This window comes from Ictalurus furcatus, chromosome 15 (genome assembly GCF_023375685.1).
Source record: "Ictalurus furcatus strain D&B chromosome 15, Billie_1.0, whole genome shotgun sequence".
Classification (NCBI taxonomy): Eukaryota; Metazoa; Chordata; class Actinopteri; order Siluriformes; family Ictaluridae; genus Ictalurus; species Ictalurus furcatus.
In genome coordinates, this window is record NC_071269.1 from 1,804,789 (window position 1) to 1,818,489 (window position 13,701).

Sequence of the window (13,701 nt, forward strand, 5' to 3'; positions counted from 1 at the left end):
TTTTTTAAGATTCTGGGAAACCCCTTCTTCTTCAGTCGAAAATGAGAAGCATATGGCTCAAATGAGTCAGCAGGAGATGGGGGGGATTCCACAGATGTTGCCAGGTAAAATCAACTTCTCAAGATTGGTTTAATGATCAACTTGCTCCATTTCACTCACAAAAGGTGACGACCGCTGTTTTCTTAGTGTTTTTGTTTGTTTGCAGTTTGTTCCAAAGCTCCTTCTACAGGAGCTCTTTTTTCCTCTAATATAATGCAGCATGGAGATTTTTAGGGGAAGGGAGCCCAGCTTTGGCGTAGTCCCTGGCTCACTGAGTACAGCAACATCAGTAGACGCCAACAAAAAAAGTGCTGGCCAAAGACAGCTGTCTTCCATTCAGGGGGATTTCAGAGGCATACTGTTCCAGATTATTTTGTCATCCAGAGAAACCCTCCAAAACAAAGGCAATCCCTCCTTGAGCCTTTGCTTTCTACAAAATTAGCCATTACAGTACAGCAAAATTATGCAGGAGGGAACCCCAGACGATATTTTGCTAAGTGTGAGCGAGTGAACGAGCGATCGAGTATAGATGAGAGTGAAAGAGTTCCTGTTGAAGCAGACCCCAGAGGGTTCATGTCTAAACGTCTCAAAGCTGCCCTTGTGTTGAACAGACGGCCTCTGGATTCTCTGAGTCACAGCTATACACCGACAGACTAAGCACCTTACCATAGGCCTGTATCCTCAAACACCTCCGAGAACCATAAACAAAATCTAGTCATAAGCCAGACAACAAACAGAAACTAGACGACGCACCTTGGATACACCAGGCAGCAAATTTAGGAATTTTTGAAGAAAAACAAACAACAAGCTATGAGTAATGCATGCAAAAATATGCAATAACAAAACCAGCATTGTATGCTGTCGAAATTCATCATTTGCCCTCAATAAGAGCTTTAGTGTTAGGCATAATGCACTTAACTTGACCTGTCACGTCCATGTTTATAAACAGAGCTGCCACTAACACCCTGTCTAAAGCTATCACAACTCAGATGAGGGGCAAAGCAGCATTCAATAATCCATCTGTTTCTCATAGCCAAAGCATGTCATGCATGATGAACCAATATGTGTGCACAATAACAGTGGCAGCTGCAGATAACAAGTGACATCACTCATATGATGAAAACACTTTATAAGCCTATTTACTTACTTACTTAGATAGTTAGTTAGTTAGTTAGTTAGTTAGTTAGTTAGTTAGTGATAGATTGATTGATTGGCTTCCGTACATTTAATACTCATTACGGTTTAAAAAGACTTTGGGGTTCGAGGACCTGTTTGAGCACAAGTCTGCATTGTATCAGAAATCTAAATGTCATGCAAATGTGAGTGAGGAAGATTAGAAAAGGTCACGATTCAAATGTCATTCCTGCACACTGATATGTGAAACTCAGCTTGAGGCCAAGCTTAAGAACTGTTTCTATAACTAAGTGGTAACTCTAATTTCCGCCGCGAATCTGTGATTAACGATTGGAAATTAGATATCAGTGTATAACCCGAGGTATGTGTTAATATTTGGTTTAAAAAAAAGCTAAATCCCAGTGAAGCCACATAGTTGTAGATGTATAAGGCTGTTGCTGAACTATGAATATTAACAAGTCTACAATGTTCAATGTACAATGTGTTTATGTACATTTTGATAACCTATCCTCTAGTAAATGATACATCTTCCCTTACAGATGCATGCATACAAATGATGTATGCTCTAATGAACTTCCTATCTGTACATAGCTACTTGAAACTCTCAATATACAGATAGATGACAAATTAAAGGACAAAAAACAACAAAAGGAGTTCAGTGCATCTCGGTATAGGTTCTACAAGTCTCAGGAACTGGAGGAATAAACACCATTTGTAGGGACTCATCTCTCTATAAGGGGACAAGTGGACCCAAACCATGCAGACCAGCATAATAGAGCCACTGTATTTTTTGTTCCTTTTAATTTGTCACCTATTTGTAGTAATGACATTTCTCTGATCCATGATGCAGGGGTTTTACCAAGGAAACTTAATAAATGTTAGTAACTGTTTTCTGTTGAACGGCGTACATGATGTAGTAATACAGTGTGACTACTGATAAATGGAAACATAATTCCAATACGATTCCAATATGATAAATGTCCTTGATTAAATGTGACTAAATAGTGTGGCATGGGCTGAGGGAGTTGCTTTAAAGTATGGTCTTATTTGTTTAATCAAGGATATTTGCTTGCACTACTAGTTAGTACTGTGTACTCTAAATTCAAAAGAATTTAGAATGGACTTGTTTGCTAATAATATATCTTTTTTGGTGTGTGTGTTAGAGCCAGTCTCTATAAAACATTTATGTTCAGATTTTTTAATAGTCAAAAATCATATTTGTGTTGTGTTCACAAAGGCTACGGGCTACAACAGAGGCCTGCTGGTTAAAGGCAAATGGAAAAAATTCAGGAAAAAACATGACATATATTGTTAGTTTAAACACTATTTGATTGTATCATCTTGTTTTAAATGATGTTACATCAGGATGGCGTTCTGAAAGATTTTTGCAAGTTCATAGCCTCTAGTGTGCAGGATGCTACTCACCATGGGTCTTCTCAGTAAAAATAACTTTTGAGTCAGCACTGAAATTCTGCCCAGTCAGGATCATCTGCTGACCTCCGAGCACTGAACACCTGTCCATGTCCTGCTTCTCCACCATGGGCAGCTCGTGTGCAGATCTTTGGGCTGTGGGTACAAAGTACAAATTCGGATGGTTTGATGAATAATGTTCATAATAATGCCCATTTAATGCTTTAAAGTGTAAGTATTGGTACACAGCTTTCGTATTTTTTTTCGTAGTACCTACTGAAACAACCTGAACAAACAGTCAAACCAGTACCTACTGACACAACCTTCTGAAACAAACAGCCAAGCCAGAAATTACTGAAAAAACCATCTGGAACAACCAGCCAAGCCAGTACCTTCTGAATCAAACAGTCAAGCCAGTACCTTCTGAAACAATAAGCCAAGCCAGTACTTACAGAAACAACCTTCTGAAACAAACAGCCAAACCAGCACCTACTGAAACAACCTTCTGAAACAAACAGCCAAGCCAGAACCTACTGAAACAACCTTCTGAAACAAACAGCCAAACCAGTACCTACTGACACAACCTTCTGAAACAAACAGCCAAGCCAGAAATTACTGAAAAAACCATCTGGAACAACCAGCCAAGCCAGTACCTTCTGAATCATACAGTCAAGCCAGTACCTTCTGAAACAATAAGCCAAGCCAGTACTTACAGAAACAACCTTCTGAAACAAACAGCCAAACCAGCACCTACTGAAACAACCTTCTGAAACAAACAGCCAAGCCAGAACCTACTGAAACAACCTTCTGAAACAAACAGCCAAGCCAGAACCTACTGAAACAACCTTCTGAAACAAACAGCCAAGCCAGAACCTACTGAAACAACCTTCTGAAACAAACAGCCAAGCCAGAACCTACTGAAACAACCTTCTGAAACAAACAGCCAAGCCAGAACCTACTGAAACAACCTTCCGAAACAAACAGCCAAGCCAGAACCTACTGAAACAACCTTCTGAAACAAACAGCCAAGCCAGAACCTACTGAAACAACCAGCCAAGCCAATACCTTCTGAATCAAAGTCAAGCCTTACCTACTAAAACAATAAGCCAAGCCAGTACTTACTGAATCAACCTTCTGAAACAATCAGCCAAGCCAGAACCTACTGAAACAACCTTCTGAAACAAACAGCCAAGCCAGTACCTTCTGAATCAAACAGTCAAGCCTTACCTACTAAAACAATATGCCAAGCCAGTACTTACTGAAACAACCAGCCAAGCCAGTACCTTCTGAATCAAAGTCAAGCCTTACCTACTAAAACAATAAGCCAAGCCAGTACTTACTGAAACAAACTTCTGAAACAACCAGTCAAGTCAGAACCTACTGAAACAACCTTCTGAAACAACCAGCCAAGCCAGTACATACTGAAAAAACCAGCCAAGCCAGTACCTTCTGAAACAAACAGTTAAGCCGTTACCTACTGAACAATAAGCCAAGCCAGTACTTACTGAAACAAATTTCTGAAACAACCAGTCAAGCCAGTACTTACTGAAACAATCTTCTGAAACAACCAGCCAAGCCACAGGATGACTCTAAACAGTAGAGACTCAGTTCAAAGAAACTCAGCGACCTCTGTATAAGCCAGGCCTGCACTTGCTGAATAAAAATAGTCAATTCTGTACCCATATTCTGTCAGTGTGTGATCTGATACCACTGGGTTCTGAATGAAGTTTCATGCAACGTCAACCAGAGATGAATTAATCTCAGGTTAAAGCGTTCGGGTACTAATAGGATGTTCTAGGAAAATATATGCAGTTACAAAAGTGCAGACTTTAAGCGTGGACCATTGATGGGTACTGGGAGGTATTAAATAAAGACAAACAGTAAAAAACAGAAATACACAATTTCTCTGCACTATGGCAACTACAGTGCAACAGTAATGTTACTTCTGCAAGCGTGTCAGGATTCTGCAATGTTCACTGGCTACCACATTAAAGGATTCCAAATCAGTTCCTCATAGCTGGGACAACTTGCTCTTATTTGCTCAGTAACAAAAGCAAAGCTGTTAACTGCTGAAGCTATGCAACCATGAACAGCTTCTCCTGGCTTATCATCTCACAACTCCGATTCAATATCCGTTGAAGCAAATTCAACCAAATAGCAGTGACCTTTGGACAGATGTGTGAAGCGCACTATGATCTGGGTCAGTCAGGTGAATAATACTTAGGAAACAGGGCTCCTAAATAAGGCAGTGACGGCTAGCCTGCACAGGAGGACTGAACAAACAGCAGATTGCATTATCTGGGTGATGTCCTATTCATGAGGCTTTGGTTTTGCATCCTCTTTCTGCTCACTGTCACTGTCTGTCTCTCTTCCTCTATTTTTTTTTTTTTTTTTTTTCTGGAAGTGAGTGAAAGCACAGGACAACAAACACATATCTCAAAAGTTGTGCCTATGAGGTGTGCCAATGAGGAAGAAGCATGGTGTACTCTGAGATTTTGTTTTTCTGTCTACTTCACATCGAATCCAACCAAAACACAGAACTCCTAACCAAGGAGGAAATATGCTAGCCAGATCCGGTCTTTTCCTCATTGACACAGGATACTGGAAATGACAAAATAACACATGTTAAGGGTTATATATATACATAACAGAATCCACACCAATCTAGGATAGCAAAGTAAATATTTTCCTGAATATGAACTTTCCATGCTAATCATTTTTATAGCACATTAATCTAAGCACAGAAGCCCAGTGTATGAACAGGCACATGGCTACTCCAGTTGTGTGGGAAACATATACGCATATACACCTCAATGAATGCTACAAGTATGAAAAGAGGAAGCTGTCATATTCTGTATTCCATAACGAACAAGGTTTTTATCAAAAAGCCATTTCACTCACAACACTCAATGGGATGTGAGGCCACTTGGAGAGACACGTATTGACCCCCTGGCTGGGGAATGTGAATGCGGAACACCAGTCGCACACGGGTATTCTTCCGCCCGATGTCTGTCTCGCCTTTCCGCAGCTCTATATCAGCATTCCTGAGCTTCAGAATCCCAGCGCAGTCGATTCTAGGAAGGAGTCATCGAGAGGGGTTAACTGATATCAGGATCATTCTGAAAATCCTGAATTTATTTTAAAAACATGATTAATTCACGCATTTCCTTTTCATGCTCTACTAACGTATAACTTCCCTTTAACAGGGTTTTAGCTTTGATGGTATTCTTAGATCTTGACAAGTGAACCGGCGTGAGGATATTTTTGACTTGTTCTGCAAAAGGGCGTCTCGCTAAGTGCTGTAAATATAAATGATCAGCATATAAGCAGTGAATTCCTTTCAGGGGGCAACGGCTCATGTAGAAGGCATTTCCGAAAGAAGAACATAGCAATTTGTGCAAAAGGAACCCCGACCAAGTACATGAACATACTTTTCAGAAGGTCGACGTTTCTGTATTATAAATTCTTTATTCTAATATTTTGAGATACTGGATTTTTGAGTCCCGTGAGTTGTAAGCTGTAATCATTAAGATTAAAACAAAACAACAACAACAAAAAAAAGGCTTGAAATATTTCACTTTGTGTGTAATGAATCTAGAATCTATGAAAGTTCCACTTTTTGAATTAAATTACGGAAGAAAAAAACCGAACTTTTCCACGATATTCTAATTTTTTTTAGATGCACCAGTAAACCCCCTGGTGAGAAATCTAGTTGAAAGGCTACCTTCTCTTCGCTGAGCAGATTACGTGACTAAACAGTTTATTGAGAATTTAATTCAGGCATATGATGAACTGCTTTTCCTGTGTTGTGTCACAGGAAGCACACGAGGCACTTCTTTGCAACTGGCGCCACAAACCTAGACTACTTTTAAAGAAACGTGGTAAAATATTGGCGTTCGAATGATCTTCCATTCAGTGAGTCTTTACTCATTGCTTGAGCAGCACTATTTTTTAGCTTAATAGCGGTGCGGTTTGGGGTCAAACAGTATTGGGATTACAATAACTGCTCTAACTAAGATTATTCACCATCCTGTCATATACTCTAAGAAGCTAGTGATTAGTAAGTGTCAAATGTACATAGATGAAGGGTACCCCCCCTCCGCGATGTGTCAAAAATCCATTTTCACTTCAAACGCTGCCTGAGACTAAACCCTACACGCTGTGATAAAGTAAATCCCACATACACATGTCTGACTTACATTGCTTTCATGTTATTCTTTGGCTCTAGAGGGATCTCTAACACCTTTGTGCTATTGATTATCTTCTCATAGCTGGTCGTGGTCACCGTCTTGCCTGTGATGCGGTGCACCTGGTAGAACGCGTGGGGCTTCAGGATCCGCTCATCTGCTGTGCCAATGAAGATCTGCAGCCCCAGTGGCTCTTTGCCTCTGTATCCATGTAGCTAAAGAAGTGAAAAAGGTATCAGTATCTATAATTATGCTACAGATCAATACGTCACCATAAAATGAAGATTTCAGCTGTACAGACGTTCAGACACAATTCACTTCACACTCCTTCTGTCTGATTGAGCAGCGAGTTGCAGTGCACAGTGCTTGCAAGTGTACTAATTTAGCCCGAACGCTGCACACGTGGTTGAACAGAGCCACTGCTGGAAAAATTTTGTATCTCCTGCAAGCTTGAATGCATGCCAGGAGAGTCTGTACTGTCTTACAGGCCAGAGATGTTTTCTCTTTGCTGTGCCTTAATCTCTAAAAGTCTGCAGGAAATCCACAGGTCATTAGTGAGGGCTCTTCAGGAAAAGTTCTAACAGCCATTGTTAGTATTAATTCTACTACTTTACCTGGAATAACCCAGGTCACATGACCAGGAGGGAATTCGCACTCTTAATATATTTATACACAGTATATTGTAAGTTAACAATATTGCCAAAACAAGAATTAGACCGAGATAGACTAATATCTGTAATAATGTATGAAATAGTTTTCTAGTTTATGTGCGTATAAGGATGAAGTCATGTGTTTTTTCCCCCACTAATTTGTCGTTTTCTCTTAGTAGAATATTAATACTTGCACTATGGAAATGTTCTTTATGCCTCCTCTCCTTAAAGTAAATAAAAGTCCTTGTTTAACAGAAAGATGAACAGGGGAATTTTCATATGCAAAGCATGGCAGGGCTCAGTGACAGAGGAAGCATCTATGATGGCCGCCTCTATGATAAAGAACAACTCAGCAGTGCAAAAAAAAAAAAGGAAAAGAAAAAATCACAACATATAAGCATCTAGCGTAGCAATACAATATGGACTAACATGTCCTCTATCAACAAGTGAACAGGATTGTAGGATTTCCTTCTCTAATATGCATAAATCTGACACATGCACATATGATGCATTTCTTAAAAAAATAAAAACAACAACAACAACCAGGGAATAATAAGTATGAACTAACTGTGAGTCCTAATGGGAAGTTTGTATGTACATTGTAATTACAAGGTCCTCTGCGAGTAAGATGGCGGTGTACCTTCTCTTAATTACAGTGCCCTCCACTAATATTAGTAAATTTGAGCAAAGAACGATCAAAAGATTATACAATAAAGACGACTTTTCACAGCCTTCTAAGCTCATAGTTACCAAGGGTGCCAATATTAATGGAGGGCACTACAACCACAAAAAATAAAGCAAGGTGTGTTTTGCTTCTTAATTTTTTTTTCAAAATAAATTATGAAGCCACCGCAAACGTTATCATGACATATTATATTGTAACAGTACAACACTATTGTATTGTGTGCTTCCAGTTAGCTTGTTTTATTGTAAAAAAAAAAATAAAAATACGCAAACACATAACTGAAACCAGCTTCTGAGACGAGTAAACAAACAATTTCAACAAATTTACCATCAACTACAGACGCTGCATCCATCGATTCCACCACGTTTTCTCACTGAACACCCCCGACTCGGAAACTCTGCGCTCAGACAGAATCCTCAGTTTCACACTCATAAATATGATTTTTTTTTTACTATCAAGAGGTACAATTAATGTTGTAGAGCGTCAAGAGACGCTATAGCAGCTACTACGTCATCGACATCTTTCTTCGTCTCTTCCTTAACCTGAGCTAATTCGTTTACTCATCACTATCAGACTACAAACCACTAATCACAACAAAACATGATCGCCACAGCCGTATCACTCTCCTTTTCACTTCTATAAATATCCACTCATACGTCACGCATCTACACTTTTCAGACTCACACATACATACACACATGTACATGCATTACATCATTAATGCATGTGGCGGTTGGCCCAATTTTTTTTTTTTTTTTTTTTTTAATTTTTTTATTACAGTGACACTTCAGCATTGTCTTTTGAAGCAATGCTCAGGATATCTGTTGCTAAATTCAGCCTAAGAATGAACGAATTTGAACGATTGCCCTTTTTTTTTATTATTATTATTCAATTTGGACGAAAACGTTCACGCCACAGATCAAAATAAACAAGCTTCTCCTTTCAATCTTGATTCATAAAAAACTCAGGAGTTCAGAATTACTAAGAGACAGTCATGTGAATTCTGAGAAGGACATTCATACTGTAACACACCTCCACCCACCCACACACACACACTGACACACAAACACATACAAACAAGACACGACTTAGATCAGCACGCAACAAAAACCAAGGGGACTACATCGGAAGGAAGTGAGCAAAAACCACAAAGCATGAAGAAGCAACTAAAATTATCCAAACCCCTAGAAGCACAAATGAACCGTGGCTAAACCATTTGTATTCACACTGACAGGACTCACACAGCACACACGAGAATATTATCAACCCTGATTCCACAGTGTAGTCAATGAGAAGGCAAACAAATGCTCAATCAGTCAAGGAAACCTGGAGGTCCTTTAGAAAGACAGACGAAACATGTGATGGCATTTTCCCCCCCCCCTTACACTATGTACATTAACACTGGTCACATTCATAACATTTGACAATCCAAAGCATAGCATGCAATCTCTGTAGCTGCGAAAAAACCAACTTATTTGGTCTTTCTGTAAAACATCCACAGCCTCACCTGCACGATGTCGATACTAGAGCTAAGTATGCACTTTAACTTCAATAGAAATGACTGTGAATTATCTAAAAAAGAATTGTGAACACACTACAATCATCTCTGAAAGCACAGGTGATTGTTGCTCCTCTGTCTTCACTGAGCAAACATTTGCAAGTGCCATCTTAAAGCTTGGTCACCATGGACGACACACACGCACACACACACACACGCGCGTGCGCAAATCCAGAAATAATCTGCGATCTATACCAGAGGCATGACTCATTATCTGCGAATATAAAAATGCTCATATCACAATTATTGAATAGACCTTCAGAACAGTTTCCAATATGGTCATAATGTTGCATTATTATTGTGTCGAGATAAGCAACTTTTATAACAGTGGGAAAATGATGATACGGTGAAATTAAGCTACTTAAATACTCCAATGCAATGATATAGTCACTTCACCCTTACTGACATAATTCACATTAGGAACAATAATAATAATAATAATAATAATAATAATACTGTGTGTTTAATAGCAGAATAGATGACATGACGTGATATCAGACATCGCGTGTAAGAATCTCGAAAGTTTCTCTGCAGAGAAAATAAAGAGAAGAAGTTCAAACAAGAAAGGTTGTGACTAAACAATTGCCATAGGAACAGATTGAAGATATCAGAGAGATAGACGAAGGTAAGATTGCCAGGATGTGTACGAACGCACACATGGGCGTCTGTGTCGATGTAAAATTTTCACACCACACTGTTTAACCTGTACATATAATATTACATAAAATTTGTCAATACCACATGTTTCTTGACATGAATCATATTCAAGAACCCATTCAGTTTCATCAGAGATCATCATAGGTTTTTGTGCTCAATAATTACCATATTATTTTTGCAATTTAAAAAAAAAAAAACCCCAAAGGTTTTTGCTACTATATTATACATTATACATTATGCTAAAATTAAATACAATGGCAGCTGGGTAGTGTTATCCTGGGTAGCTAAACCATGGGAATAACTCAACAAAGCAAGTGAAGATTGATCTAATATAAGACCATTAAGCGTATTTGTAGACAGACTTAAAAATTGTCTTATTCTATCGCCAGGTAATTTTGCTTCTTTCTAGAAATAAATGCTTGAAAGACGGACCTCTGGACGTGCCTGTTCATGCCGATGCTCAGCTTCTGCTTAGAGCGTCAGCACTTGCGCCTCCTTTACGGCTGCTATAGACGGTTCCACATGGAAGCCCCCCCCCCCCCCCAAAAAAAAAAACTTGCACTTCCTAAACAATTCATGCTCGGTACCCCTAGCTTCAGTGCATAATCTCAACCGGATACTGTACATTTATAACCTTGTCCAGGACTCGTATTCACAATATTCTCATACTCATCATCCTTTCAGCACACGCACTAGCGTTTATCTTTACTATCCTACACCTGTTTACTCTAATGATTTATAACTGCACGTGGGTTTCTTCATGTCATCTCAGGGAGGTCTTCCTTGCCACTGTCACCTCTGGCTTGCTCATGATGTATCTAAATCTAGCTGTTTCCACAAATTTAATATAAAATAAAATCTGATATCTGCAGCACATTGTATGTCTGATTAATGTAACACACCGAGGGTGATGTACAACCCACCAACCCACCACAAGCAGCTACACGCTGAGGCAGACCAATGTTTCCATAACCCTGAACTAAGGCCATGCCATTTTCACTTATGTCTGTTTACATAAGTCTTTCTCTGTCAACACAGAGGGGGTTTTTTTAAAAAAAAAATTTTATTCCATTTGTTGTAGACTTTGTTGTTGGGTTTAGAAAGAAAACTCACAAAGTCTGAGACCACACTGAAAATCTGAGATTTTTTTTTTCCCCATCATTTAAAATTGGAAACAATTTTGAAATATTTAAAACAAAGAAAGCAAATGTTCCATATCCTGAATATTTAGTATTCCGAATTCTGCACTATTTCTAGGACCCTATTTAAATGTCCACAAATCTGTGATATTAACTGCTCAGGTTTTCCTCATGCCTCATGAATGTCTTCTATTGTCTTCTATTGAAGCACGTGTTCAAACAACATTCCGATATATATATATATATAAAATAAAGTAAATATGCTATTATTTTAATTATTATGAGAGGAAATTCCACTCCCTATAAATACTGCTTGAAAAATCACACACCTGGACCACTGGGTGCCCCCCTGTAGGTGCTTTAACAGCCCCCCGGCTGCCCTCAGTCTCGTAGTGTGCCCTGTGGTGTGGTTTGGGCTGCACCTCGATGTGCAGCTCATACTGGTCTGTGCGGCTGGGCAGAGGCCACTCCAGAGGAGGCAGGGAGGTAATAGGGATGCTGTGAAAGAAAGCCACACTCAGAGTTTTCATCAAAAATCCCCAAAACTCTCATACCACAATTATTTCCTGAAATGAAGAGTGCTAGAATGATGCGTTACGGTCCCAAGGATGCTCTGATTCATAATATGAAACGTATGCCTTGTCAGTATGAAAGTCTTTCGGGGCATGTTGCTACATGTTACATTTAATGTTTAGTGTCTGATTCTGAATGTGAAGATCATTATCTTCCTGTACAATATATTATGCAGGATGAGCTGATAGGAATCTTGAATCATTCAGTAACGAAGAAATCTACCTGCACATTCCAGGCACCAACTGCTTGGGCCAGATTGATGGAATGACAAAGTATGGCTCCGCTTTGGTCTTGATGTCTTGCTCCAACAGGTAGCTCTCTCCATGGCCGTCTGGGTATACTGTGTAGGCTGGCTGGTTGGTTCTCACAATCTTTGTGGGTACTGACCCCGGCCCAAACCCGTTAACGACCTCTGTTAGGTTGTTGGAGCCATATTGGGTGCTGGAATGACGGTCATCATGGCTGCCGTGTGGCGAAGGACTTCGTGATCGAGCCGCAGCTACCAGATTTGGGTTCCTGTACATGTCGTAGGTGCGTTTGCCCTGAGGCGATGTAGAGCGAGAACTGGGCCTTGGGGATGAACAGTTCTCCTCAGCCAGGCTGGTGTTGGGTGATGTGCCTGGGCTGGTGCGAGGGGAGCCTGTGTGGATGTTTTGGAAGCGAGGACACAGCTCTCCAGCCACGGCCTGCCCACTACCTGGGGACACACAGGGCGATGCGAATGGCGAGTAAGTCTCAGAGTGCCACGAGGCTGAGGAGTTGCTGCTGGCTGGGCTCAGGCACTGAGGCTCACGGTAGATGGCACAGTCCAGACCGGGCACGGTGAGAGTAGGCCTGGGGCTGGCATTCACCAGCGGGTCATGGAGTGAGTTGTGCCCATGGCTGTGATGCTCACGTGATGGCGTGATCTCAATCCTGGGACTCACAGCTTGTGGACCAGACCTTGCGTGCCCTAAGTAACTTTTAGCCTCCAGATGCTCATAGCCAGAAAGAGCCTCGGTGCTGCTTTCAGTGTAGGGGGAAGCCTCGTCCAAGGGGTACGGGTGTGTGTGTATGGAGATATTGGTGTCATCTAAAAAAAGCAAGAGAACATGGATGAATATAGTCACTAGTAGGGTTAGCCAATATGCTAAAAATATCATATAACAGTGCTTAAATATATTTCCACAAATTTGTATCATGATATTTAAGTTTGTCCCAAATACTTTTGTTTAACTTAACACAAACGGCAGGGAAAAGCAGGAATCAGCGAATAATCAGTTACTTCTTACTGTGTCTAATAATAAACTCGGTCAGTGGTATAAAACTACATCATGAAATGAAAAGTGTATTGTGAAATGTATGTTACATCATCATACCAACAAAGCGTAGTCACAATATACGTGAACTCCTGACATAAAACAATAATGCAACACAAAGCATGCAGACTCTGGCCTTTGAATTTTTGCTGCCATCAAATTGAGAGATAAACAGCGAAAAGGGAGGTCTTATAAGCGTCAGGCGAGCACAAAATCTCACTTTTCTAAACTATTATTTTTGCAACTGGCTTGAAGAAAAGAAAAGAAAAAAAACCAACACAAATGGAGAACATGAAAATGATGAACAGCTGTTGGGTATTTCCAAACATTCCTAATATGCGGTCAACTCGAACTGATTGAAAAACTGGCAA

The 13,701-nt window shown here is 40.1% G+C and overlaps 1 protein-coding gene across 5 annotated transcripts in view; it reads right to left on the minus strand.

The window, feature by feature from the left end:
- Positions 1 to 13,701, minus strand: part of nfatc2a (nuclear factor of activated T cells 2a) — a 29,593-nt gene that overhangs the window by 12,669 nt on the left and 3,223 nt on the right. For all 5 annotated transcript variants that reach the window (XR_008387874.1, XM_053642965.1, XM_053642964.1 and 2 more), the window contains exons 2-6: positions 12,255 to 13,104; positions 11,789 to 11,957; positions 6,783 to 6,985; positions 5,485 to 5,657; positions 2,599 to 2,739 (exon numbers count right to left, since the gene is read on the minus strand). Coding sequence is in view for 4 of the 5 variants with exons in the window: in XM_053642965.1 (XP_053498940.1) it covers positions 2,599 to 2,739; positions 5,485 to 5,657; positions 6,783 to 6,985; positions 11,789 to 11,957; positions 12,255 to 13,104 (1,536 nt within the window). In the remaining variant the exon portion in view is untranslated. The remainder of the gene's footprint in view (positions 1 to 2,598; positions 2,740 to 5,484; positions 5,658 to 6,782; positions 6,986 to 11,788; positions 11,958 to 12,254; positions 13,105 to 13,701) is intronic.